At 48.5% G+C, this 24,891-nt stretch overlaps 1 protein-coding gene across 1 annotated transcript in view; it reads left to right on the top strand.

The window, feature by feature from the left end:
* The window catches only part of LOC116943657 (RING finger protein 150-like), a 156,358-nt gene that overhangs the window by 123,797 nt on the left and 7,670 nt on the right, over positions 1-24,891 (top strand). Inside the window, exons 3-5 of the mRNA XM_032956693.2 lie at positions 3,493-3,564; positions 5,066-5,148; positions 8,935-9,031. Of these exons, the coding sequence (XP_032812584.2) occupies positions 3,493-3,564; positions 5,066-5,148; positions 8,935-9,031 (252 nt within the window). The remainder of the gene's footprint in view (positions 1-3,492; positions 3,565-5,065; positions 5,149-8,934; positions 9,032-24,891) is intronic.

Genomic DNA, 24,891 nt, shown 5'->3' on the forward strand with positions numbered 1-24,891 from the left:
AATGGGGCGAGCGGGACATAGTGAGTTGATGGAGAGTTTTGCGTATCGTGGGGTAAAGCGTGAGTACTCCGACCTTCTAAGTTGTCTCGGCCAGCGCATGGAAGTGGTTCACTGTGGAGCTCCCCCCTGGTCCGAGGCCCTTCTACCAGCAGTGGAGTGATCGAGGCATTGCAGGGCTGCACTCTCATATATATCTACCCGTTCTACGGGATGAAAAATCCGATTCTTCATACGTTGGCCACCGACACGCCCCGACTGGACAAGATTGAACTCCGTCCTTTTTACAGGGTCTAAAGACCCAGCTTGCTGTGCTCAAGTTAATGATGGTAGAGGTAACTCAAGTGTCATGTAAAATTCCTTGGAGGTGGTCTCGCCACCAATTCGCGTTAATTTACGTTATAGTCGCACAAATCGCCATCAGACTTTTGGGTGGCAGGATAAGCCAAGCCAGAAGCGATGTTTGCACATAAATGACGAATGCCATTGACTTGTATTCGTTCTTCAAGGCTCTGAAAGTTACCCTTTTGTGCTCCGTGGACGTTGCGCGCGTGCCATACGATTTGCCGGCATCTGTCTGTGAGCTAATTGCCTCGCAGCAAAAGCGATGAATCCAGGGGCACTCCATGCACAGCATCTCAGGCGCCACGGCACGCGGGCTGACTGACCGTAAGAAGAGCCTTCATTGTTGGATAGTTCCTTTTCATGTTGTGTTTAAAAAACTAAAATTCAACACTACGCATTGCGTATCAAATAATAATAATAACAATAAAATTTAAAAAATGAAGCCCCCTACCGCAGGCGGCAGCGTGCGCCGTATCGGCCGTGGGAGTTGTTTGACCACCGCGGTCGCTGTGAGTGGGCAAAGGGGTGCCCAGGACCAGTTTCAGGGGTGCAACTACTGTGGGGGGGTGGGGGTTATGTGGCACCGGTACGTGTCGCATAGCGGCCCAGGCGGCCACAAGGTAGGCCGCCGCCAAATCAACAGATATACATGTAAACAAAAATGTAAATAAATTTTACTTGAAAAAAATGAGAACTAATATATATCATCATACATAATAGATGTTTTTGGTTCGGATCGTTTAAATATAAATGTGTCCGTTAAACCCGCCACCACCTGACACAGCCAATTAGTAAGGTTTGTCACGTAAACTAAACATGCCAATTCGTTACGAGTTCAGCACACTGGTGCGTTGGAGAGTCAATTCACAACATTTACAATTCAAATACCGTGACGTTTCGCCAGTAATTACAACTAGCATCATCAGGCAACAGCCAGAGTTGTGGATAAATCCTCCTGTTTCAACGTGTCAAACTGATATACAGTAAAACCTTGGATTGCGAGTAACTTGGTCTGCGAGTGTTTTGCAAGACGAGCAATTTTTTTAAATAAATATTAATTTGATAAACGAGCGAGGTCTTGCAATACGAGCAGCACGTATACGCTTTGTACTGCCGAGCGTCACGTGATCACAACTGATATGTAACGAGTGCTTTGATATGCGAGTGCTTTGGATTACAAACACGTTTCCGGAACGAATTATGCTCGCAATCCAAGGTTTTACTGTATAGTTATAGTCTACATATTATTGTATACGGGTTAAAAACCATCTGTTGCTATTTCAATAAAAGTTAGTCGGGAGAAAGGAGTGGCGGGTGGGGGGGGCGCCCACAGTCGTATCTTACATAGCCCCCCCCCCCCCCCCCCCCTCGTTTAAATCGGTCGTTGCTCCGCTATCACTCGCCACTGATGTTGGCCGTGGCTGAGAATCGGAACTGGGGTTGCCGTGTTCGTGGCACAGTGTCGCAGTCCACCGCAGTCCACCGCTTCTTCACCGGTGCCTGTCAATGTTTGCGTTTTATTGAGTCGGCGGGTACCGAATCTGCCTCGAAATCGTTAATGAATGCTTATTACTAAATAATGTTATTTTTCAAATGACTAATTATAAATGTATTGCGCGCTTAAAATGAGTTATCTGTATTACGCTGTGTGCTGTTCCTAGGCAGGCCGTGATTGCTTAATCGAGTGGCTTTAATGAGCGTAGCCTCATTTTGCCGCACGTAGATCATTTATAGAGAGGGCCCCATTTTGTATTTATTCAGTCTGTATAATCTCACCGAAGTTAATTTGGCCTCGTTGGCTAAGGCTGTAAAAAATGGATCGATTCTTCAAACAACATCGATGCTTATGCTCACGGAAGGTACATTTCGTCTTGCGAGTCTGATGTAAGTAATGGGTTCACTTGACCCCTGCAGCCATTAGTGGCCGCTACAGCCCAGTGGCTTGTGCAAAACCCGGCTCTGGACCATCACTGGGTGTGGTGTGGCGCACATTTGTAATGCAGAGCCTTGGAGGTGGGGTTGTTGGGTCACGCAGAGATCATTTTGTACTGTGAGATTCCTTACCTGCAGTATTTGACATAACCCTTATGTGGCTTTACGTGTGTATGTTGAACGTCTTTCAACACCGTACGTAGCCAACCGTGCTAATCGGAGGTTGCGGGGCAAGGACAACAAACTAAACACAAAAAGCAGTTCGCGAGAAATGAGTTTTCAGTCGGCATTTAAAAGTCCACAGCTCCGGTGGCTTCCTAATATCGGAAGGAAGAGCGTTCCAGACGGCCGCAGAAGCGCGTCTGAACGCGTGCGATGCAGTGACCACCACCGTCTTTGCTCGATCGCCAGCCAAAAGCTGCTGCGAGGATGACCGGAGTTCGCTCGATGGTTTATGCTCCTTAAACGAGATCGGCAAGCTATTGTGGTTCAGTTTCAGCAGGCACTTCGTGTGCAATGAGTGCGACCTTACAATGTTCGGCAACCGAAAGCCAATGGACCTCAGCGAGCACTGGACGGGCACGGTCAGATCTTGCCGTACCCGTCATGACACGTGCCAGATAATTTTGTACACACACTGCGGCTTGCCAGCCATGCCTTAACAAAATATGCGCGTTCTCGGAATGGACTGTTATGTTTCTTCAATCCCATTGTTTTCTTCATCGCGTAGCATTCACATCGATTATTTGTAAAGGTTAACTTATATGTCATTCATACCGGGAGTCCTGTGCCATGGAGGCACTTGCACGATATTACTCGGGTCGAAATCCCAAACCCACTGGACTGCGAAGTGGCGAACAGATGGCAGTAGAGAAAGTGGGTTGCTGTTATATCATCTCTATACGGGTTTTGTTTAACGTTATCTTTATGCGTGTGGAATTCCTTCAGACACACTGGCTAACCTCCTTCATGCAAAACGAACTGGTCAAAACATCTCAGTGCAGGGGCTCCTGAAAGCTTAGATTTCGTGGATAAGAAAAAGTATATTACGAGTGTTTATCGCGGTCCCCTGAAGGCAGTGCACCTGGCAATGTCACTCGCAGCCGCCGCCGGTGTGTTCGACGTTGTGGTTTACCGTAGAGCCAGATTGACGCTTGCCTGGTTCTTAATGAAGTCCACGAGGAATTCACCGGTGGCGTCCGTTCTTGTGCTTTGCAGCGCCGATTGGAGGATGCAGCCAAAAAGGCCATTGGACAGATCCCGTCGAAGACCATCAAGAGGGGCGATCGGGTACGCCCGCACTGCGCGTGATATCACAATAGGGTTTACCCTTTCTAGCAATAAAACAGTTGTGTTAAGATACTCTTTGGTTCCTTCGGTAAAGTCACGTGACTTTACCGAAAGAACCAAAGAGTGTGGATGCCTGCAGTCGCGGAAGCTTCAAATCAGGGTGTTAAGATGTTAAAACGCCAAACGGAATCATTTTTTTCAAGGATTCCTGTCTGCATTAACCACACGTACTTGCGGTGAACGTGAAAATAAAAACACATGCTCTGATAATTCATGCATTGTCTTTGAAACTGATTGGCCCAAACCAGAGATGGCTTTTTTTTTTGCCTAGTCTCAAAGTGTTAGACCAGAGAAAGCCAAACGGCGAAAAAAGGATTCTGTTTGGTGTTTTAACATCTCAACACCTATTTTATTTCCTGAAAGGGTCAAATCTATTGTTCTATTTTGATACTGGCAAGAAAGGTCCCATTCTGCGTGTGATGTTTGCATCAGCCACCACAACACACTCGGCTTGCGCCATTGCGTAGTACAATATAAAAAAAGGCCAAAGTGATGATCCGCACAAATGTCCATTTGAGGTGGTTGCTCATCACCGGTTCACAGCCAGTGGTGGTAATTCCCCTTTTCCTATGACGGGAGTGAGTGAGTCCAGCCATAGGACAGCCACTGTTGACCTCCCTGTGAAGTGGTGCCTGTTTTAAGTCACCCCGGAGGGACGATGTGACCGCCTAGTCAACAACCGCCAACCAGGAGTTGAACTCGTAAGCCTTCGACCGCGACGCCGCTCGCTCTGCCATCGGCCGTCTTCGCATGCGCGCACCGTCACGCGCGCCCCCCTCGTTGTCAGTTACCGAAAATGTATCACTCGGATATTTCAGCCTACTGCCCGCGAGTGATAGTTTTTTTGTTTTTTGCAGACGTCCCTCTGCAGGGACGGTACAGCACATTTTTGATTGATATACCATCTAAATGAGGCCACATCTTAAGACGCTGGCAATGAATTTCCAATACGTGAGGGGTAGGCTGATGACTCATCCATATGGATTCTTGAATGTCCGTGTGTTTTCGCAAGGCACTCTGATGTCCTCACCACACGGAAATACTAATTAAGTTAATTGGCCAAACATTCCCTCTTTAAAAATGAGGAATTTCCACCACTAACCCAGGTTTGCCAAAGAAAATGGGTGTCCCCCCCCCCCCCCTTTTCTCGTTTGAGCATGGATAAATTTTGACTTTGAACGACATCATGAGGAAAACACTCTGATGTGCTGTCGGACGTTTCACTCTGTGCTGTGACCTGCTTCTGTTCCTATTCAGAACAACCGTGAAAGCCTACGCAGAAACATCGCTTGAACGATAAAAACGTGCTTGCTCATACACAGCTTCATCCCGATTGCCTCCCTTAGCCTGTGCAATCAGCACGTTCCCTGCCCCGCGCTGCCCCCGCGCTGCCCCGTACAACCGTGTGAGCGTCGCTCTCGGCCACCTCTGCCGTCTGCAGGAGACGGAGACGGACTTTGACAACTGTGCCGTGTGCATTGAGGAATACAAGCCCAGCGAGGTGGTGCGGATCCTCCCGTGCAAGTACGCAGCACGCACCCTACCCTGCACACTCCAACGCACACTCCCCCGCACACTCCCCCGCACACTCCCCCGCACACTCCCCTGCACACTCCCCTGCACACTCCCCTGCACACTCCCCCGCACACTCCCCCGCACACGCCCCCGCACACGCCCCCGCACACTCCCCTGCACACTCCCCTGCACCTCCCCTGCACAGTCCCCTGCCCACTCCCCTGCACACTCCCCTGCACACTCCCCTGCACACGCACTCGCGCGCACGCCCGCCCGGTGCTCCCTGTGCCATCGAGCAGTCAATATATGTCACCCACCGAGATGTCAGAGAGGCGCACTAGCCTGGCAGTGTTTCTGATCGTATAACAGCACAAGTGCATCGATGTCGGGTGTGTTGCCCCGTCGGGAGTTGCGGTGCTTATCTGCGAGCCAGGTCCGAGCACTGTAGCTGGGATAAGTTTTTTGTCGGCAAGTCGAGGTTAGTGGTGGAAATTCCACATTGCTCGGCAGGTGGAGACCCAGCCTCATATGGGACAACCACACAATGTCATTTTATTGACCCCAAATGGATGATGTGGCTGTCGCAACGCTCCAGCCACATCATCATTTAGCTGGTTGACTTGGAATATGCTGCAGTCAGGGGCGGAGCCACAGGGGGTACTGGGGGGGGGCTTTGCCCCCCCTGAAATTTTGGGAAAGTCGGTAATCGGGATAACCGGATATCCAGCTGCTGCAGAATGCTGGCTGCCACCTTGTGCTGCCCTGCAGGCTGCTTGAGCGGCAGCCTTTCGACCTTATCGAACTTATTGGCCACATCAGCGGCTCCGACCTATTAATAAACTCCGCGTTCAAATCGAATAAAATTTGTTTTATACATTTGTGGCACCCGTTGGAAAACATAAACACTGGATATCTCAGAAAAGTCAGCCCCCCCAAAGTCAAAATCCTGGCTCCGCCCCTGGCTGCAGTAAAACCAATCATTTCTGCCCCTCATAGTTTATGACGCTGGGAAGATATTTTTTTAATAATTATCATAATCGTGCACATTTTGTAGCAGATGATGATTTGAAGTGCTCTACGCTGGTAATTATATGCAGACAAAATGAAATGTTGGCCGAGGTAAAAATAATTAAACCAGCTTAGTTGAATAGTGTACATACTGCTTCATTAATGGTGTACAGTAAGCCAGTGGATTTTTCCTTGAGAGTGACAGGCCCTTAATTAAGCACACTTTTTTATTACATGAGCTTAAGGATAAAATATATATATACTGGAGTTGGTGCACATGTGTGTGTGTGTATCTATTATCCCTATTATTGTACGAATTCATCGTCTCAGGCACCACGCTACAATCTCAGAAAATCCAGGCTCAGTACTCCGTCAATAACATACATACGTACAACAACAATAATAATAATTGCAATGTGGCCTAGATCTACGGTAGGTTGACTTGGCCTAAATGTAGTACTTGATCCTCATATGGTGTATCAATGCTGAGAAGTCAACAGTGGTTTGGTGTGTTTTTTTTTCCGGCCACACCACCAGTACATGCACCGTGCCAGCATTACTCACTAACAGCACTTGACCTAACAGTCTTTAAGGCTAAACAGGTGAGCTTTGTTTCTTTGTTTCTTTGTGTGTGTGTGTGTGCTTCGGAGAGGCTGTGGAGGGGTTGGCACACTGACGTATGATTTTTGGTGACCTAGGTTTGATCCCCGGCCATGTACAATATCAGAGGGAATATAGTATCTGAGCATGCCCCCTGTGTGTCTCCAATAGGCTAGCTCGGTCTTGAACGTGAGTACATGGTTGAGGTATCGGGATTACTCAGAGGTCAGAGCGCTGAGCTGGCATTGCTGAGATCGGAGTTTTGAATCCAGGCAGCCACCCGTGATTAAATTGGGTTTTCAAATGGAGCCACTTTATGATTTTCAGCTCGGTGACCAATAACTGCATGCGGAAAAAAAACAAGCATATACAATTATTTTATACTTTATTGTGGCAGAATTACAGCTCAAGAATTGAAAATATTGGTTTGACTATCATGTGACAATTTCTTGGCAGAGTGTGTAGAATCATGTGCCCACTGCTTCGCTTTGTAAAGGATAACGAGGCCACTTAAGCGATTTTTGGTCATTCTGTGCCATGAACATTTTTCCCATGACGAATTCCAATACACATGCTGCTGCTGCTGCTGCTGCTGCGGGAGGTTTCCAAAAGGATTCTCCCTCTCGTGACGACAGCAACACGACGACACAAGTGAATCGGGGGGGGGGGGGGGGGGGGAAAGACGTCGACAAAAAAAATGACACGATTCTGTGCACGCAAATCAGCATCGCGTGGACATGCGCAGTTACACGTCTTACTGCCCACGTCTGCCCCCTTCGTATGCCGTGCCACCCGGCAGTCCCACAGCCAATGCGGCAGCATGGGCAATATTGCAATACGATGCGTCGTAGAATTCTCGTGAAGACGGTGCAGCACGGGCAAGATTCGCCTTTTTAATTCACACCTAGGTGCCCTCGTGGCTTTTATACATCTCGGTTAAAACCTGAGCTACTGCAGCCTTGGCGAGAGAATGTGGCATGGCTACATGCTGCTATAGATATGGGCACGGCATGCCGTGGTAAAATTAGTTTGCTCTATATTCAGCTGTTAAAGCGTGCGTGGAGAGGTGCATTGACGACGAGCACTTTACAGTCCCGAGATATGACTGCCCGTTTCAATACCACCATCGTCATTAAAGCACACATTACCGTGCGCGAGAGTCTACAGCGTTAATAAATGTGAGCAGCTGATTCTTATTGCCCAATAATTGGTGCCATGAAGGAAAATGCATTGCTACAATAATGTGAGGCAGTCTTACGTCCTAATTACCAGCATTTTGAGATCACTTATACGTTTTATGTACGTATTACCGTGATAAAAGGTTTGCTTTGGCCAATAATTATTTTAAATATTTAGGCAGCATTCAAGGTCAGCTTTACTATACGCGGTGGTCCTTACGTTGGAGCTGCCGTAATGACGATTCATAGAAATAAACACTCGGTAATGAGCATTATTACGACTCTGAGAGCACTTTGTGGTTCTTAGCAATTGGAACGGTGCTGCAAATACTGTTTTACTGCCTGTGTGGTGGCATGGTTGATCATGATCGCCACTACTCATAGCCGGCAGTACTAGCCCGTGCCAGGAGGGGAGCAGCAGAGAGGCCGGACCGGCTTCATAGTGATGATGGGCTGTTGGCCCTAGGCAATCCCTGGGGGGGGAGCATTGTTACCAACGGTCGGGGACCCCAGACCCCAGGCAGGGGGGCTGGGGGATAAGGTCATTCTCCAGGCCCTTGGAGAAGGTTCTGGAAGGGATAGGTGGCCAGGGGCGGAGTGACCCGGCATCCTGTATAAAAGCCAGGTCCCCGAGGGGTCAAGCTCGGTCATCATCCGGCCGAAGACCGAAGAGGCTCGGGTCGGCTCGAGCTCGTACCAGTGAGAGCTCCCGCTTATAACCAGTGAAGACTCAATAGAAGTCTCAATCCCCAGCAGTGTAGGCGTAGTGATAGCCATCATATACCCGCAGGGTCTTGTTTTGTTTGTAAAAAAAAAAGTGGTATACCCCGCGGGTTATATGTGAGAAAATGCGGTAAGTCTGTTGCAAGTTTATATGAGGTACAAAAGCAACAATGAGAGGTTTTTTTTGGAAGGAAACCATCGCGCCCAGATATCAACGACATTGGCCATGATGATCTCTTGACTTGTGTGTGTGTGTGTTATTGTGTCTTTGTCTTTTGTTTTAAAGGCACATGTTCCACAAGACCTGTGTGGATCCATGGCTCGTGGACCACAGGACATGTCCCATGTGCAAGCTCAACATCCTCAAGGCTTTGGGCATCCTGGTGAGTGGGAGTCCGTGTGTGTGTACACAAAGGGGGGAGCGGTAGTGTAGCGGTTATCTCGCTGCACTACGAACCCAACGACCCGAGTTCGATTCCCCCTCTCGGCCAATACCAGTGATGGTTATCTGAACTGGTCCTGGGCTCTCCCCGAGGTCGACTCGGCCTCAAATGAGTACCTGGTACGGTGTGTAAACATTGCCACAAGAGAGACAAAGGCGGCCGAGCGTAGGGCTGGCCACCCACCCCCTCGCGTGCCGTGCCGGACATCATAGGTGGCCGCTAACAGCACTTGCGCCTACAGTCTGTTCAGGCTATACTGTGGATCTTGGTCTTTGTCTTTGCACACAAGGGGGCTATATTAGCTATTAAAGGAAGTCTATCGTGTGTTTTTCCCAACCATTGTGCCATTTAGTAATATTGATATTTGTATTTCTTTGTCAATGTCCGCGCCCGTGTGACGCTGTCGATTTGCCACCGCCCTTATTCCCACGACAGAAGGAAACAAAAGTGTGGGGCCCCCTACCGCTAGAAGGCTGCCTGTCAAGCTGCGCCTCCGTGAGCGAGCAGCAGTAGCAGCAGCAGCAGGCAGCGTACGTGCGTGTGTGGTAACTCCCATGGATAAAGTAAAATAATTCTGCAGTTGTCATTTCTCCCGCCCTGCCCTGCGATGTGATTAGTGCACCGGGCTTGTCAGGTTATCCTTTGGGATATTTGTTGTTATTTCACCACTCAGGCCTGAATGGCGACGTAGCTCACCGCCTGTTTGTGGATAGCGTTGCTGGCAGCGTGCTTGATTCACAATTGGAAGGTCAGAGTTTAAATCCTGGTTGGGGGCAGAAGGAGGGGGGGGGAGTGTTGACTTGGTCAATCATCCTTTTTTTGGGGGTAAATCAAATAAGTACTGCATCATGACAATAGTGGTTTTGCTTTTGAGAGACTGCCCTCTGCCATTGCAATGGGGAATCCGCACCTCCTCGCTAACGGCCTCCCTGCGGATATGAGCACGCATTCTCCAATGCTCATACTCGCAGAGAGAAACTGTTGAATTAACCACCCTGCGTTCACTCAGACTTAAAATACTTCACCGCCATGGTGTTGTACACAGAGTGAACTTTCCCATCTGGCCCATGCGTCTGCTGCTTTCTGTTTTCATGATTTATTTGCTCCTCTCGCTTTCACATTCATGGCGGTTGTTGGCTGCCATTCCAAAAACGCACTTTTGTCCGTCTATCGATCATCATCCCTTCCAGTAATGTGTCTTTGCCCAAGTTCACTTGTAATTGTTAACATTGAGAGCAGCGTTTCGGATCTTTTGCCATCTCCCCTAATCCACGTGTTTGTGAGTAAAGTCCTCGGGGGGGGGGGGGGGGGGGGGTAGGAGTGTTGGTTAGAAATTTGGGAGGGCAGTGAATTCATGTTGCGTTTGCTTCGGAGTAAAGAGCTTCTCAACAGAGCCATTTATATTCTTGTTGTTTCTCTTCAACGTGACTTTACCGAAAAAACTAAGAATATGAATTACTGCAGTCACGAAAGCTTTAAATCAAAACAGAGCCATTGTTGCACTGAGTGGGATTCACTTTGCCAAGGCAATAAGGCTGGATTTTGTTCTGCCGATAATCTTTCCCTCCTCGCCTGTTTACTTTCTCTATTGACACGCACTATCTGCAGGAGCTGAGCTCCTCCTGTGCAGATGAGTAATATTTCATGAATTGACCTGGGATTCATGACTCCAGCTTTCTTCGTGCCGTTATCTAAATTAAAATACGTGACTTCTTTGAATCCTCTAAGCCGTCGCTGATAATGACGAACAAAATTGGAAGCATGTTTGACAGCGTGCAGGCTTTCCTAATTAATATTTAGCCAGCCGTGGTTTTACAACTTAATATCCGAGGCGACTTTTATAAAACAGTCCGCCTACGCAATCTGCAACGGAACGATGGCCCTTTGCGAGGCTTTTGGCAGCAATTTGAGAACAATAAAAATGTCACTTTACTGCTTTGTGAAATGAAAATTTCGATGAGAAATAGCAATTGGTTTATAAGTTGTTGCATTTTGTTGAATTAAGAACAAACAAAAAAGTGAACTTGCGTGAAAATGAAGCGGTGTGTTTCTGAGCTGGACTGTACCATCATCACTTGATCCCTTTTAAACGTCGCCATGCGGATACCAATGTGTAGTGGCTGCTCGTCTCTGTTTTTGGCCCCGGGCCCAGCGGTGGAAATTCCACATTCCATGTCAGGGGCCAGTCTAAAAAAAAAAAACAACCTTTGACTTCCCACCAGCACTGCCGAGTTCACTCTGAAAACAATGGCGGAGCCAGAATTTTCAGGTAGTGGGGGCAACCCCTCCAGCAATGAAAAATGATAGACCAGTTGTTGGTGAGTAAGCACTTGTCCCTTGCTTTTTATTTGACGCGCGTGCGGCGATGGTGCAGCCATCGATGGAGGGTCGAATTCAAACCGCGTTGTTAGTGATCGGCATCGCGCTCGCTGAAGGTGTCGATGCCTTCAGGGAAGTCGTGCACTGTATACGCAACTGCGCACAATTCTGTGAGTCACTTATAACCGCTTTGCCGTTACTTATTGCCAATTACGGACTCAGACTATTGTCCTATCATCTCATAGAGTCCCTGGCACGTAATAATATGCTACACAGTGGCAGTGGGGGCCGCAAAATGCCGATTTATTACTAATAAACCCCAATGATCCGATCAAACTTAGGGATTTCAATCGGATCATTGGGGGGGGGGGCACGTGCCACCCCTAATCCGTCATTCTATCTATCAGCTACACCACCTTCAGTGCCACCCAGCTGCATTAATTTAATCGCGCGCGCGGGCGGGCCCCTGTAGCCGCGGTAACGCGCACGAGCGTTCGTTCCCATCGGCGTGAATTCAGAAACATCGTGGGGGAGAATGGGGCTGATTAACATTTTGGCAGCATTCGCAGTGGCGTGAAGGAAACGGGTGATGGCTTTGTTTATTAAAATAACCCTGCTGTTATGCTTATTTACGGCAGCTCGTAGGTTTGCGTCTGTGCCCAAGCATCCGTGATGTGTTCAGCCTCGTGCGATTAGAAAGCCAAGCAGGTTTGAGCCCTAGATAGTGCCTTGATAATTGACTGCAATGCCTGCCGCCAGGTCGTCGTAGGCGACCGCGGGGCTGTGCTACATTAGCGGGCGGCAGGAGCGGTGAGTGCAGCGAAGGCCACTCTTGTGCTGTACTTCCGTGCTTCCGTTTCTTTGCTGTGCCCACTTTACCCGTCCGGAACTGAACAGCGTCGTGAAGTATGGGCAGCACCGCAACCCACGGGGGGAGGCCCTCATCCAGCAGTGGATTGACAATGGGGCTGTACATGCACATAGCCTTGCATTTGCCACCGAATAAATGGCCGTGAGTCCCAGGCCATGAACATTACGCATCGACCGGCCCACTACACTCTGTTGCGAGATATTACGCTTCATATGAAAGTCAACGGAAACTATTTTTTAATTTTCCAGGTAAGGCCCGCTGAGCTGTACAGCTCTTTTTCAGAAGTGATCTGGCCACGAATGATATCTCAACGAAGTGGCTCATCACATGGATATTTATTGCAGGCAAATACTCGGAATGCACGTTGATTCTAAATGTGGAGGGAAAAACCGGAGGACCCGGAGAAAAATCCACACAACTACAGGGAGAACATGCAAACTCCAAATTTACAGGCGTCGGGGTCGAAATCAACCCACGACCTCTTGTATACCAGGCGAGGTAGTTAACATCTTACCACTGCGGTGCCCCATATCTCCGCTTAGCATTTGAGAAAGCCACTGAGTGGATCGCTAAACTAGATGTCCCCCTGTAAGCAATCTCCCTTTGTACGACAAGAAGAAACGCACCACCCGGGGTTGTTTTCTGTCCAGATGTTTGTGTTTACACTACGTGGACTGCACAGCTGATGCCATTGGCTCAGAAGCTGGTACAGTCTCGCAGTAAAACAAAAACAAATCTCAACACTGCTGTTGCTTTGTGTGCCCCCCCTAATGAAGCCAACCGCTGATTACTGGGCAGGCTTTGTAAAGTGGGGTTGGTGAATCAAACGGGAAGGGTCTTTGCCATGCGATGATACTCTCAGCTTTTCTCCGTTTGAAGATGGCTAGTTTAGCCAGGTGGGTTGCTGACCCATCTATGGATTTTGGAGTTTATCCTCTTGTATCTCCTCGTGTATATGGGATTCCGCTCGGAATATGTATTTCTTTCTCCATATAGGGCCCTCCTTAAAATAGTCGTGTGACTCCGTTCTGTAAAATTACAGAACTATTAATGTTATGGCTAATAAGTCAGCTGGTGAGCATAGCACATCGGGAGAAGGTTAGAAGGGATGATGGCTGATGGACAAGATTGGTCTTGGGATGGCTGCCAATGGAGAGGGCACGTCCACAGGGATGAAACGGATGCGATCAGCTCATGCTGGATTGTTGCAGGACCGTGAGGAGATGAAAAGGGCATAGGGAGGTCTTCATCCAGCAGTTGGATATAGAATGGCTAATGACGATTTTTATTTTTCGCTTGTTTACTCACGAAAGCCTCAATGAATCGCGCAACTCGTTTTCGGGAGGGTCCTGCCAAGTTTGCCAAGTGTAATCCTAAATGAGTAATCTGCAGGTATATTGTTTTAGCATTGGGATGTTTGGCCAATTCCCGGTTACATAGTGTGTGTGTGTTTAGCTATGGGAGAAACTCGAGAAACCCAGAGGAAACCCATGCAGAACAGGGGGAGAGCAGATCAACTCCAAATATAAAGGCGTCCGAGTCTGGAATCGAATCCAGACCCTTTTCACTGTGGTGTCTCACAGAATCCCTTTTGAATTCTCTAGGGGGCTTGAAGGTCCATACCGTAGATTACATGTGTAATGTTAATGTGGCACTCGTTAGATCATTTAAAGGGTCTCCAACCATTGTGAAGATCAATGTGCTCTGGTCACAGTACACAATTATGCCTAAAAGCATTTCAATTGGCCCTGCCACTTTGAAATGCGTTGCCTTTAATCTTGATTAAGAACAGTGCGTGTACACGTGTGGCAAATTTACATGGGAATTAAAGTGCAAAAAAACTTACCAGACTCACGTCGGAGTGCTCCTTTGTGTTCCAGCTCTGATTAAACAGGCTGGTCGTTGCAGCGTGTGCCCGGTGGAAAAAAGACGCACTTCCCATAAAACTATATATTTTTTTAACAAAAATTGTCACGAGGCTTTTCATAACATCGTAAATTAGGCTGGAATGCACTTCTGCACAAGGCATCTTTATGTAGTGGCTGTGCCGTGTAGACATACTATAACCAGGCCATTTAAAAAAAAAAAGTGGGCCCTATATTTCTTTTGGAGTTAAAGCTTGTCGCATCATCATCATTATTATTACTATTGCACAATAATACCAAGATGCAAGGGCAATGCAGTTAGTTGCATGCCTCCTGCTCTTGAGATATGAAGTTAAAGTCCCAGCCAGGGACCAGTGTGAACGAACCCCCCAACACCCATTGCTGCAGTGCTGATACAACAACTCGCGCTCTGTGGGGTGTCATGGTTGTGTCGCACAACTCTCCAGTCAGTGCTCTTCTTGGGTTTTGCCACGCGTTGTTCGGCGCGACGTCCGACGTTCTTCTCCACGTGCCCGGGAACTTCTTCGTGAGCCGAATTAAACGAATTCTGGGATACGGGGCAATTGAACGGCAGGGGCCTCCGGATCCTGATGAGTCGGGTTCAAATCTTGGCCATGGCTGTTCCGCTCCCGGCACATGCAGCGAAACGTCAGACACAGTCGACTGTCACTTGGTTGGGTGGCACCGCCTGGTCGGGTGCCTACCAAGAGGTCGTGCATAGTTCTCACCACCGGTTCAGGACTGCCGAATGGACATGAGTGCAGCCCCAGTGCTCGTTTGAGCAAAAGGGGGGACCAGACGTATGAAAAATAACTATTCACATCCCACATCGGTGCATTTGTGGGTTGGTTAACAACCTTCTCGGCCCCTGTGCTACACCTTTCATCATGATAAGTCCGCCAATCAAATGCTAATTTTTACGCTAATTCCTTTGTCGAGGCACCTTAATCCCTCTCACACAGCTTAAAGGTGCACTGCCGCGTGCTACACCTTTCATCATGCTAAGTCCGCCAATCAAATGCTAATTTTTTTTATGCTAATTCCTTTGTCGAAGCACCTTAATCCCTCTCGCACAGCTTAAATGTCGCAGTCTGAGCTTGGCTCTGTTTCACTCCAGTGCAGTCTTCGAGACAGGCTGGTCCCTTCACCTGATGAAGGTCGCTTGTGTTGTGGCCGAAACGTCGTGATTTTTGTTGTTTAATTGTTTTACCTACGTGACTTTACCGAATAGAACCAAAGAGTATAACCTTCTCGGCCGTTATGGCTTGCGCTCAATATCTCCGACAGAAGAACTCTGAGAGTATTTTCTCAGTAAGAAGCACTAGAGTTGAGTCTTGACCCATTGCGTATGCTGCTCAGCACACCCACACAGAGGGTCCCTGTTGATCAGTATTCAGTGATGTGTGGGTGGAAGGGAAAGAGGCTAACAGCAGCTATGTTCAATTGGTAAATAGAGCACCTGAAAACATATGCTAGTCGTGGGATACGTGTGTGTGTGTGTGTGAAAATGTGATGAGTAGTGGCGCAGCGATTAGCGTTCAGCGCAAAAACCCGAGTTCGATTCCTGCTCACGGCCAACACCAGTGACAATTATCTGAACTGGTCCTGGGCCTCCCCTAAGATTTGTCTATCTTGTTTTTTGTGAGGAGCACTGGGGCAGTGGTGCGCACACACTGCAATGAGAATCAAGCAACTCTGGGTTGGATTCCTAGCCATGCACAACATTGGCACCAACTGGTAATCTCAATTAATCCGGAACGTCTATTTCGAGTGATTCTGTCAGATATGAGCATCTGGTGTGCTGTGCGAACATCAGTATTGGGTTGCCTCAAGCAGCTGGGGTATAGTGCTGGCCGACACAGGCTTTATCCCCTCCGCTGTGCTGCTAAAAGTGTGCTCTACCACGGTCTAACTAATTAAGGCATCTAGGATTATTCTACAGCGTCGTGATATATATGTGTAGGATAAAATCTATTCTATTCTCAGACTGGGGCTGGCTGGGGGGAGTGGAAAGGGTTAGTGGAAGGGTCACACATTAATACACCCATGAGCTAATGCTGTTGCTGCAGCACAGTAGTCCGTGGCACACGTCCCAGCCCAGGCGCGGAGGATCGGTCCCCGCGCCGCATGTATCATCATTAACTATTGAACACAGCCTCCCTCCCCCGTGATTTTCATGTCCGGCTTTTAAAATGAGCCACGTGGGTCTTCAGTTTTCACCCCCCCCCCCACCTCCAATCTGCACTGCTGATTGGCCGGTGTGCGGTTGTTTTCAAGCGTTGCGCGCGTGTGCGCGTTCGTGCGTGGCTTCGATGTCGTTAGGCGGGACGTCGGAGCATTGCTCCCCCCCCCCCCCCCACTACGAAAACTTGGCAGGACCCTCCTGAAAATGAGTCATGAGACCCATCGAAGCTCTCCGAAGTAATGAAGCATAACAAATAATAATAATAATGACATCATAAATAATTTGTCATATTCGGTGACGATGTGGCAACAATGTAAACACCACTGAAATGTCTGAAATGTAATGGTGCAGGGCACCCCGATAACGCGGTGCCGTGTTCTGCTTGGGCTGCGGCTGCCACTGTTGCTGCTGCAGGCCCTGCAGAGATTGTTTCACGGGCCCACAGGCCACAGGCGGGTTGCGAGTGGCTAAGTGTGATCAACACGGGCGTGACACTCTCTGGGCCCCCTCCCGCTCTCGGAGGCTCTTTGTCAGGGAGGGAAATTGGTGTTTGCGGCGCGCGGATGCAAAGCCGCCACGTATCTTCATGTGGAAAAAGCAACAGCGGCCGAGCACAAATAAACACAATCAGCCATGCAGGGAACACTTATTCATGGACGCTGGGTCAGGTCAATGTCCCTCTGCATTCGGCATTATATATTTTGTTTGACGCTTATTTATACCGCGAATACAAGCATTACGTCTTGTTTACAGGGGACATGCAGTCCCTTGCTGTGGAAGATCCGATTTGTGAGTTTGACATTCCGAGTTACTTTTTAAATTTGGCAAATTGGCATCACGACAGCAGTGAGAAATGGTTTACCCTTGCGAGTGTTGCCGCAGAGTTCACATCAAAGCAGACACCACACTGTGATTAATGACTCGCGGTATTGCTGAGCGGAGATATTAATGTGTTCATTAGCGCTCGTCGTAATTAAAGCTGTGCATCGGCTCTCTAGGTGAAAGAAAAATATCTGCTCTGCCCATCCAACTCAATTAAAGTCCGAGTCCTCCCTGCTAAAACGAGCAATGGGGTATTGGTCCTCGCCATTAGCTAGTGGTGGAAATTCCATGTTCATGACATGGTGATTATCAGAACCATTGGGAATTAACTATAGGAAATTACTGAGCGAAAAGGGGCTGTAAAAGCTGGGCTCAAGGTAAATATGCGCAAAAAACACAAGTTTGCTTAACAATATAACAAAGTACTAGAAACAGCAGGATATGAATACACGGGGTGAAATATTGATGTTGACCAGAATCACAGTGACTCGGTAAAGGGGCAAACGGGAATTGGCTAGTGCTTTTGGAAAATGTAATTTAATATTAAAAGCCGACATGCCATTGTGCCTCGAGAAGAAATGTTTCATTCAGTGCATGTTATTTGTAATGGCATGGATCAGAAATATGACTACTGACGAAAAAAATGTAATACAATCTTTAGATTGTCAAGAAGCGTGGAGAGGTTCATGCCTGGATTAGGGAACAAACACAAATGATCCACCATTGTAACTGTTAAGTCGTGTAAATGTTAATAATATCATCTTGTAATGCACCGCAGATATAGAGCACGACTCGGATACACGAGGAACCACAGACAAGCGGGAAGAGGCAGCCGCTGCCAAATTCCACCTCCCCCCGAAGCTCTGCGGTCCACTGTATTTTAAGCTGTTAGCGCCGCCCAAATGAATAAAATTTACACAAGTGGGCTTGAGCAAGGACGCATCGCCAGAAGGAATGGTCACCAACGCAGTCGGCCGGTTGCAGAAGGTGGGGACGTGCGATGTGAATCCGTGGCTTCGCCAGACCGCGTGGGGTAGCGGCGGCACGGGGGAGGTCTTCATTCAGCATGGATCGTGGCTGATGATGGCGCACAGGCCGATTTCTCCAAAGAACAACTAAATGCTCTATATCTGCGCTTCGCCACCAGGCCATATATTCTAATAATCGGCAACAAAATGAGATGCGAGATGAAACATGGTATTGTAAGTCGGCAACATCTTTTTTGCAGGTTCGAATTCTCGCCAGCACCGAATGTCAACGGTGATCCATTGCATTTATTAGAACCCTGTCACCGCTTGACCTGCCACCCACATTGTATTTCGGTGCCTCCTGCATACAGGCGCGCGCCGCTCTATTGATGAATGCATTACGAGTTTCCGTATGCTTCGGTGCTCTGTGGGGAAAATGCCCTTTAACTAATTAGCATTCACCGTTACAGTAGCCCACGGGTAATGAGCAGGTGTGGGTGCCCAGGGAATGGCTGCCAGTGTGCGAGGGCGTCTCATCAGTCAGGCGGCGCTGATCAAAAGGCGGCGCATAGTCTTCGAAGCGCACAGAGCAGCCAGTTGCTCGCAGGCGCAAGTGCAGGCGCCCGCAGCCGCCGCCGCTCCCTTGGAATCTGATCTCCGCTTTTCTCCGGCGAGTAAGACCCCCGGCTTTGTGTTTGAATGTCAGGGGGGGGGGGGGGGGGCTCCCGAGGGAAAGAAAGGAAAAGAAGAATAAAAAAAACAAATAAAACTGGGTTGTTGCAGAAAAAGCCACCGTGGCGTTTGCGAAGAGGGAATTATTCCCGACGGTCGTGTCAGGCGGCGCAGCGGTCAGGAGGCCCTCGGCTCGCAATTGGAATGCCGGTGTCGCTGTCGAGTGTGCCGGCGGTGCAACTGTCATCTTCATCATCACCACGGGGCTGGAGGGTTGCTGGGCTGTGAAGATGGGTGGGAATTGCACGGGGCGGGGGGCGGGGGCGGGGGGAGGCTTGTGTTTCATTCGTTGCACCTGATCCCACGCCAGATATGCTACGGCCACTGATCGGAAGGCTGTGAGTTCAAATCCCAGTCGAGGGTTAACCTGACCCCCCCCCCTCTGCATCCTGCTGCAATCAATTGAGTGCCACTTGGTGAAAAGCCCTGTGGAGGGATTGTGGAATGATGTTTCTGCGGCACAACCCTTAAACACGTCGGAGGGATAATGTAGAATATTCGCCATTGGCTTATGGCTGCCAGTGGAATTGAGTAATGCCCCATGCTCATTAGAGCAGGGAGACATTTTCACATTAACTGTTAGCCTAACATTCGTGCCACCAGAACATGGGGTTGAATTAAACACTGTTGCTGAGAAGCTAAACTGGTGGCTTGGGATAATCCAGCGGCGTTTGTTGCTAAGGTAGAACCCCGCGGATCTTGGTGAAATCCCTCAACAAATCAATAAAATCTCTGGACTTGTCAGTTACCACTCTACCTGGAACATTTTCTGTCCAAAGGGGGCAAGTCCTGAAATAAACGATACTTGTTTTTCAGCAATTCTCTCCAGAATAAATATCATTGGCCTAAGTCATTGACATAAAACTCTTAACACCATTTCTTATGAGAACAAAATGCTTTGAATGAATTGATATAAAAAGAAAGCGACAAATTAGTTTTGAAATGGTCATTTAATCAGAACTTTCCCAGTGGCGCACCAGTGCCTGGGCTTTTATTACACAGCGCAGTTCTAATTGCGTACATGAATAATTCATGTGTTTTGATTTGTATATTAATATTGAGCGTTAGACTGGTGAAATGCAAGAACAAACGATGTAGGAAGGGTTCTCCTAAATGCTGCATTGTACCAAAACTGTGCGCGTGTGCACGCACGCACGCGTGCATGAGGTCAGCATTGTCTCTCGTCCCTTGGGAATCGCACTTCGCTCGCTCGGGAAAGATGCTTACCTCGTATAATTGCCGCAAAAGCTTTTGGCAGCAACAGCAATTCGCACCAAATTAATGGCTAAATGGGCATTTACAATCGTATTGCCGTCCGCGGCTCGCCATTAGACAACGCGCTGGGCCCGTGGACGTCCGTGAAATTAATGTGGCGCGCGATTGCATTCAATTTTGCCAATCGTGGAACGAACAAAATGGGGGGGGGGGGGGGTGGGGGGGGGGTGGCATTAACGGGGCGACGTGGGCCCCCACAAACGAGCATGCTGTGCTCCCCCGCCGTGGCGACCGAGTTTCCCCCCGTGTGCCCGGTGTCGCTCGGGGATGAATTCGTCGGCTGTTTGCGCGCTCGCTACGCAACTCGCGCGCGTCGCTTTTATCCGAGCCGCAGTTCTACCGCTCGAGCAGAGGCTTTGGGGAAGAAGAGCGAATCCCTACCACCCAAAGCTCCCTGTTTGGTGGAAACGTTTTTTTTGTGCTTTTGATGCCCGCACCCCGAATAACCGTCGCCGTGCGTTTTGGGACATTGGAAGAGACCCCCCGACCCCCCCCCCCGACCCCCCCCCCCCCCGGGGTTCACGGCGTTGGAATGAAGGTTTTTGATGAAACGCTTTCCCGGAGATGCAGCTTTGATCGGTGAAATGAGGGATTCGAGAGTGGCGTGCAATGAATTGCACCATTGATTTACGTGCATGTCTTTGCTGTCGATTAATTTCTAGAAGTTATTCATTTAATAGATGGTATGCATAATTTGTTGCTCAGCAATAGTGTAGAGCACAGTGGTGTGTGCTGCTTGTCCAGATGGTGATTTCTCGCAACTGTTTGGTTATTCCTCCTGCCAAATCAACCGGAATGCACCCAGTCTCATCAGATTTCTAAAGCTTAAGCCCATGTCGTGCTCGAAATGAGTGACCCCCATGCATAGCAGGTGTTATAGGTTGCGGGGCTACACGGTCAGAAGCAGAGGGAAATGTGGCGCAAACCATTTTTGTATTGTACTTCTATGCTATCGCGTCTATGCTCTCCTGCCTTCAACCCACACTAACCAGCATGGTGAAGCATGGTCAAATAACCTCCACGAGATACACGGTGTGTGGCGGTGCACATGCACACACGGTGGTGCTCCAAGTAAAAAATTCTTAAACAAGCATTGGCGAGATACTCCTGTCCATTGCAAGCCCTGAGTCAATGGTTTCAGTTTCCACATTCCCTTGCAAGGGGCCAGTCTATCAAAAGGATGACCGTTGTTAATTGCCCATAGAATGGTGTTAATTTGATTAACCTGGGATGAAAGATTATGGGTTTAGCCATCCCCCAGGCCTGGATTTGAACTTATGGTTTCCAATTGTGGGCCAGGCACTCTGCCACAGTGACATATATTCAGATGCCATTTCGGGTATTTTTTTGTTGGTGCAAATTGCACAACCGTTACGTACATTTCGTAGTGTTTTGTGCCTTTGGGGTTAATGACCACACGTGGAATTGCAGTGGCACCTCTACCAGGCTAGGTGCACTTTGAGGCTCTGTGGAGTGGTGAAGGCTCACTGGCGGGGGAGGTCATGGGGGACAGTCTTGTTGTTATGGCTTCAGAGGCCAGGGTGGCTGTCTTGAGTCACACACACGCGCACAACAACAACCACAGCTACCACAGAGTGGCGGTGACATCACAACAGCGCTTGTGCCAGGTTCGGTGCACTTTTTGAGGCCTCGTGAAGTGTCGAAGGCTGGCTGACAGGAGGTCACGGGACAACGCCATGCTCCCCCGTAGCCTTTACAGACTGTTGAGGCAAGTCCTGTTAGCAAGTCCCTATGAAGGCTGGCACGGCAAACAAGGGGGTGGGTGGTCAGCGCCATGCCCGGTCGCCTTTGTCTCCCCTGTGGCGATGTTTACACATCACACTAGGTACTCATTTCAAGTTTCAAGTTTCATTTATTAGGTATAGCCCTGTGAGCCATGCGGCTTTTGAGTCGGGTGCAACCGCAACAAACAAAATATGAACAGAGAAACATCTTAAAGCGACGACGCGCAACAGATATATCCTGGGATAAACCAGCAAATCTTCCAGAAAAAAAAGCCACCGTATTACAACACTGTGTGCAAAAATCCCAGTGTGATGCAAGACAAACAATAACAACCATAAAACAATTTAGATTAAAGTTATCAGGCCAACTCCGCACTTCCGCAGAAAACATGGCTTAACCATATGTTTTAGAAATCACCAAAATAAAGCTATAAAATACAATGTAACAACAGTAATCATAGGAACTTTGATTCAAATTTAACAATAAACGATATCTTCTTCTTTGGTTCTTTCGGTAAAGTAACGTAGAATGAGAATAAAATAATAAAATAAAACAATAAAATTCTCACGATGTTTCGGCCACAACACAAGTAGCCTTCTTCAGGTGAAGGAACAAAAACTGTCGGGACGACAGAGCTTTAATGAACGCTGCTATGATTCGTAGCGTCTTTTAAGCTGGTTGAGAGAAGTGAGGCACCTTGACAAAGGGGTTTACATATCAAACAGGATAATTTAGCATTGAATAGCTGAGGGATTAGCTTGTGACTGGTCACAGAAAGAGCTATGTTAAAATCAAAGCCTACACATCCACAGAGGCACCTCGTACAAGGACGCCAAATGGGGGCTGCAACAACTCAAATATCATACAGTAAACCGATGTGAAAAAACCTGAGTCTAAATTACATCAATATAATAAATGTACTCAATATATTCTTCAATAAGCAGAGCTATTAACAGCAACTGGGTATACACTATATAATGAATATCATATAGTAAACAGATAAAAAACTAAAATATAAACTACCTCAATGTTATCAATAAACTCTATATATTCTCCAATCAGCTGAGCTACCAACAATAAGTCGTTATATATGACGATGCTATATGGCGAAAAAATGGGTGGATTCTTACCCTCCACATCAGCACCATGGACAGCTATGAGCCCCTTTCAGACGGACGAGTCCATCATGGTCGGAACAGAGGAGGGAGGAGAGAAACAGCTGCGAGGCGCTGTTATAATCATGTTATAAACCATACCATTAACCGTGGTGTGAGAAGTATTAAGAGTCAATGCCAGCGAAAGAGCTGCTGTCTGAAGGTCACCATAAAATAATTAATTAAGAACCGAAATGGCTTAAAACATCTTTCCAATGGTTACTAAGCCAGAATCCATCTTCTCGGTTGAAATTGTCTCAGTGCTTGTATATGTGGATGGCCTCATGAACGAATCTCTCATGGTAGCCGGTTGGCTTGCAAAGAACCTCCGTCTTGGAGAAGTCAATATCATGTGAGCCCACTGAATTATAACAGTGATCTGCCACGGCAGAGGAGTTCGTTCTACCGTGTTTCAAGTTTGCTTTATGTTTGCGGATGCGGTCCGAGATATGTCGTTTGGTTTCTCCAATGTAGCTACTACCACAGAGGTACTTTAGTTTGTAAATGCCCAGGTACTGTATGTCTGGAACAGCATCTTTTACAGATGGAACCAGATCACGGATTTTATGTACTGTGTTGAATCGGACCTGGATCTTGTGTTTATTCAGGATTTTGGAGATTTTTTAGTGACCCCTGCAATGTAGGGTAAGGTGATGGTTTTGAGTGGCTCCACAAGAGGATCCTTCTTCATGACTGGAGTTATGGCTTTGCGGATTGTGTAGTCGGAGTAACCATTAGCCCTGAGAGCCTGGTGTACGTGTTTGAGTTCACTGGTAATGTGTTCCTGGTCGGAAATGCATTGGGCTCTATGGTATAGAGTCTTGATGAGGGAGTTCTTATGGGATTGATGGTGGTGGGAATCCAGTTTCAAGTAAGCATCTGTATGGGTAGCTTTCCTGTAGACAGAGTGGCTCATTGAACCATCAGGTCTCCTTTTAATTAAGACATCCAAAAAGGGTAGCTTGCCATCTTTTTCCACCTGCATGGTAAATCTGATGGCTGGGTGTATGGAATTGATGTGGTCGCGGAATTGGTCTAGAGCAGGTTGGCCATGTGGCCAGATGACAAAAGTGTCATCCACGTACCTCTTCCATAAGATCGGGCGTAGAGTGGCAGTCTGGATGGCGCCATCACGGCCTCCTCCATGCCATCACGGCCTCCTCCATGCCATCGTGGCCTCCTCCACGCCATCACGGCCTCCTTCCCACCATCGTGGCCTCCTCCACGCTGAGTTGACCGAGGGGAGGCCCAGGACCGATTCAGAAAATTGTCACCATGAGCGGGAATGGAACTCGGGTCGTTGGGTTCACAGCGCAGCATCCTAACCATCGCACGACCGCTCCTCACAGGTGCCATACACGCACAAAAGCAAGCATGCACGGTATCACTCGCTTGCCGTCTGCAAGGCAGCGGTGCCAGGCGCTTGCTGCCGGCTCGCACTGCCACCTGGTGATGCAGGGTGCAGTCCCCGTGCCCGTCACACATTCAACCACTCCATCAATACGACGACAACACGCCGCACTCGCCTAGCACGCGCAACCTTGACGAAGAGACTCCAACCGCAGCCAACGAGGCATGCCGCACAACCGCTTGTACGCCGTGCCTATAATAACCGCACACCTCTGAGGGATGATGGGCTAAGTCGACCCCCTGACCGGGATTTGAATTCGCAGTGCCTCGTTGTTTCACGCTGTTCAAGTCGCTCTCCCAATGCAGTGATGTCACTCAGGTACACGTTATGGTGGCACACTTGGCCCGAACTTTAACGGGGGGTCCCCCTTCCCCCCCCCCTCTTTTCAACTCTTTAAACTCGGGTTGCCCTGATGTGGCGATACCACGATA

This window comes from Petromyzon marinus, chromosome 18 (assembly GCF_048934315.1).
Source record: "Petromyzon marinus isolate PM22_M1 ecotype Great Lakes invasive population chromosome 18, UKy_Petmar_22M1.pri1.0, whole genome shotgun sequence".
Classification (NCBI taxonomy): domain Eukaryota; kingdom Metazoa; phylum Chordata; class Hyperoartia; order Petromyzontiformes; family Petromyzontidae; genus Petromyzon; species Petromyzon marinus.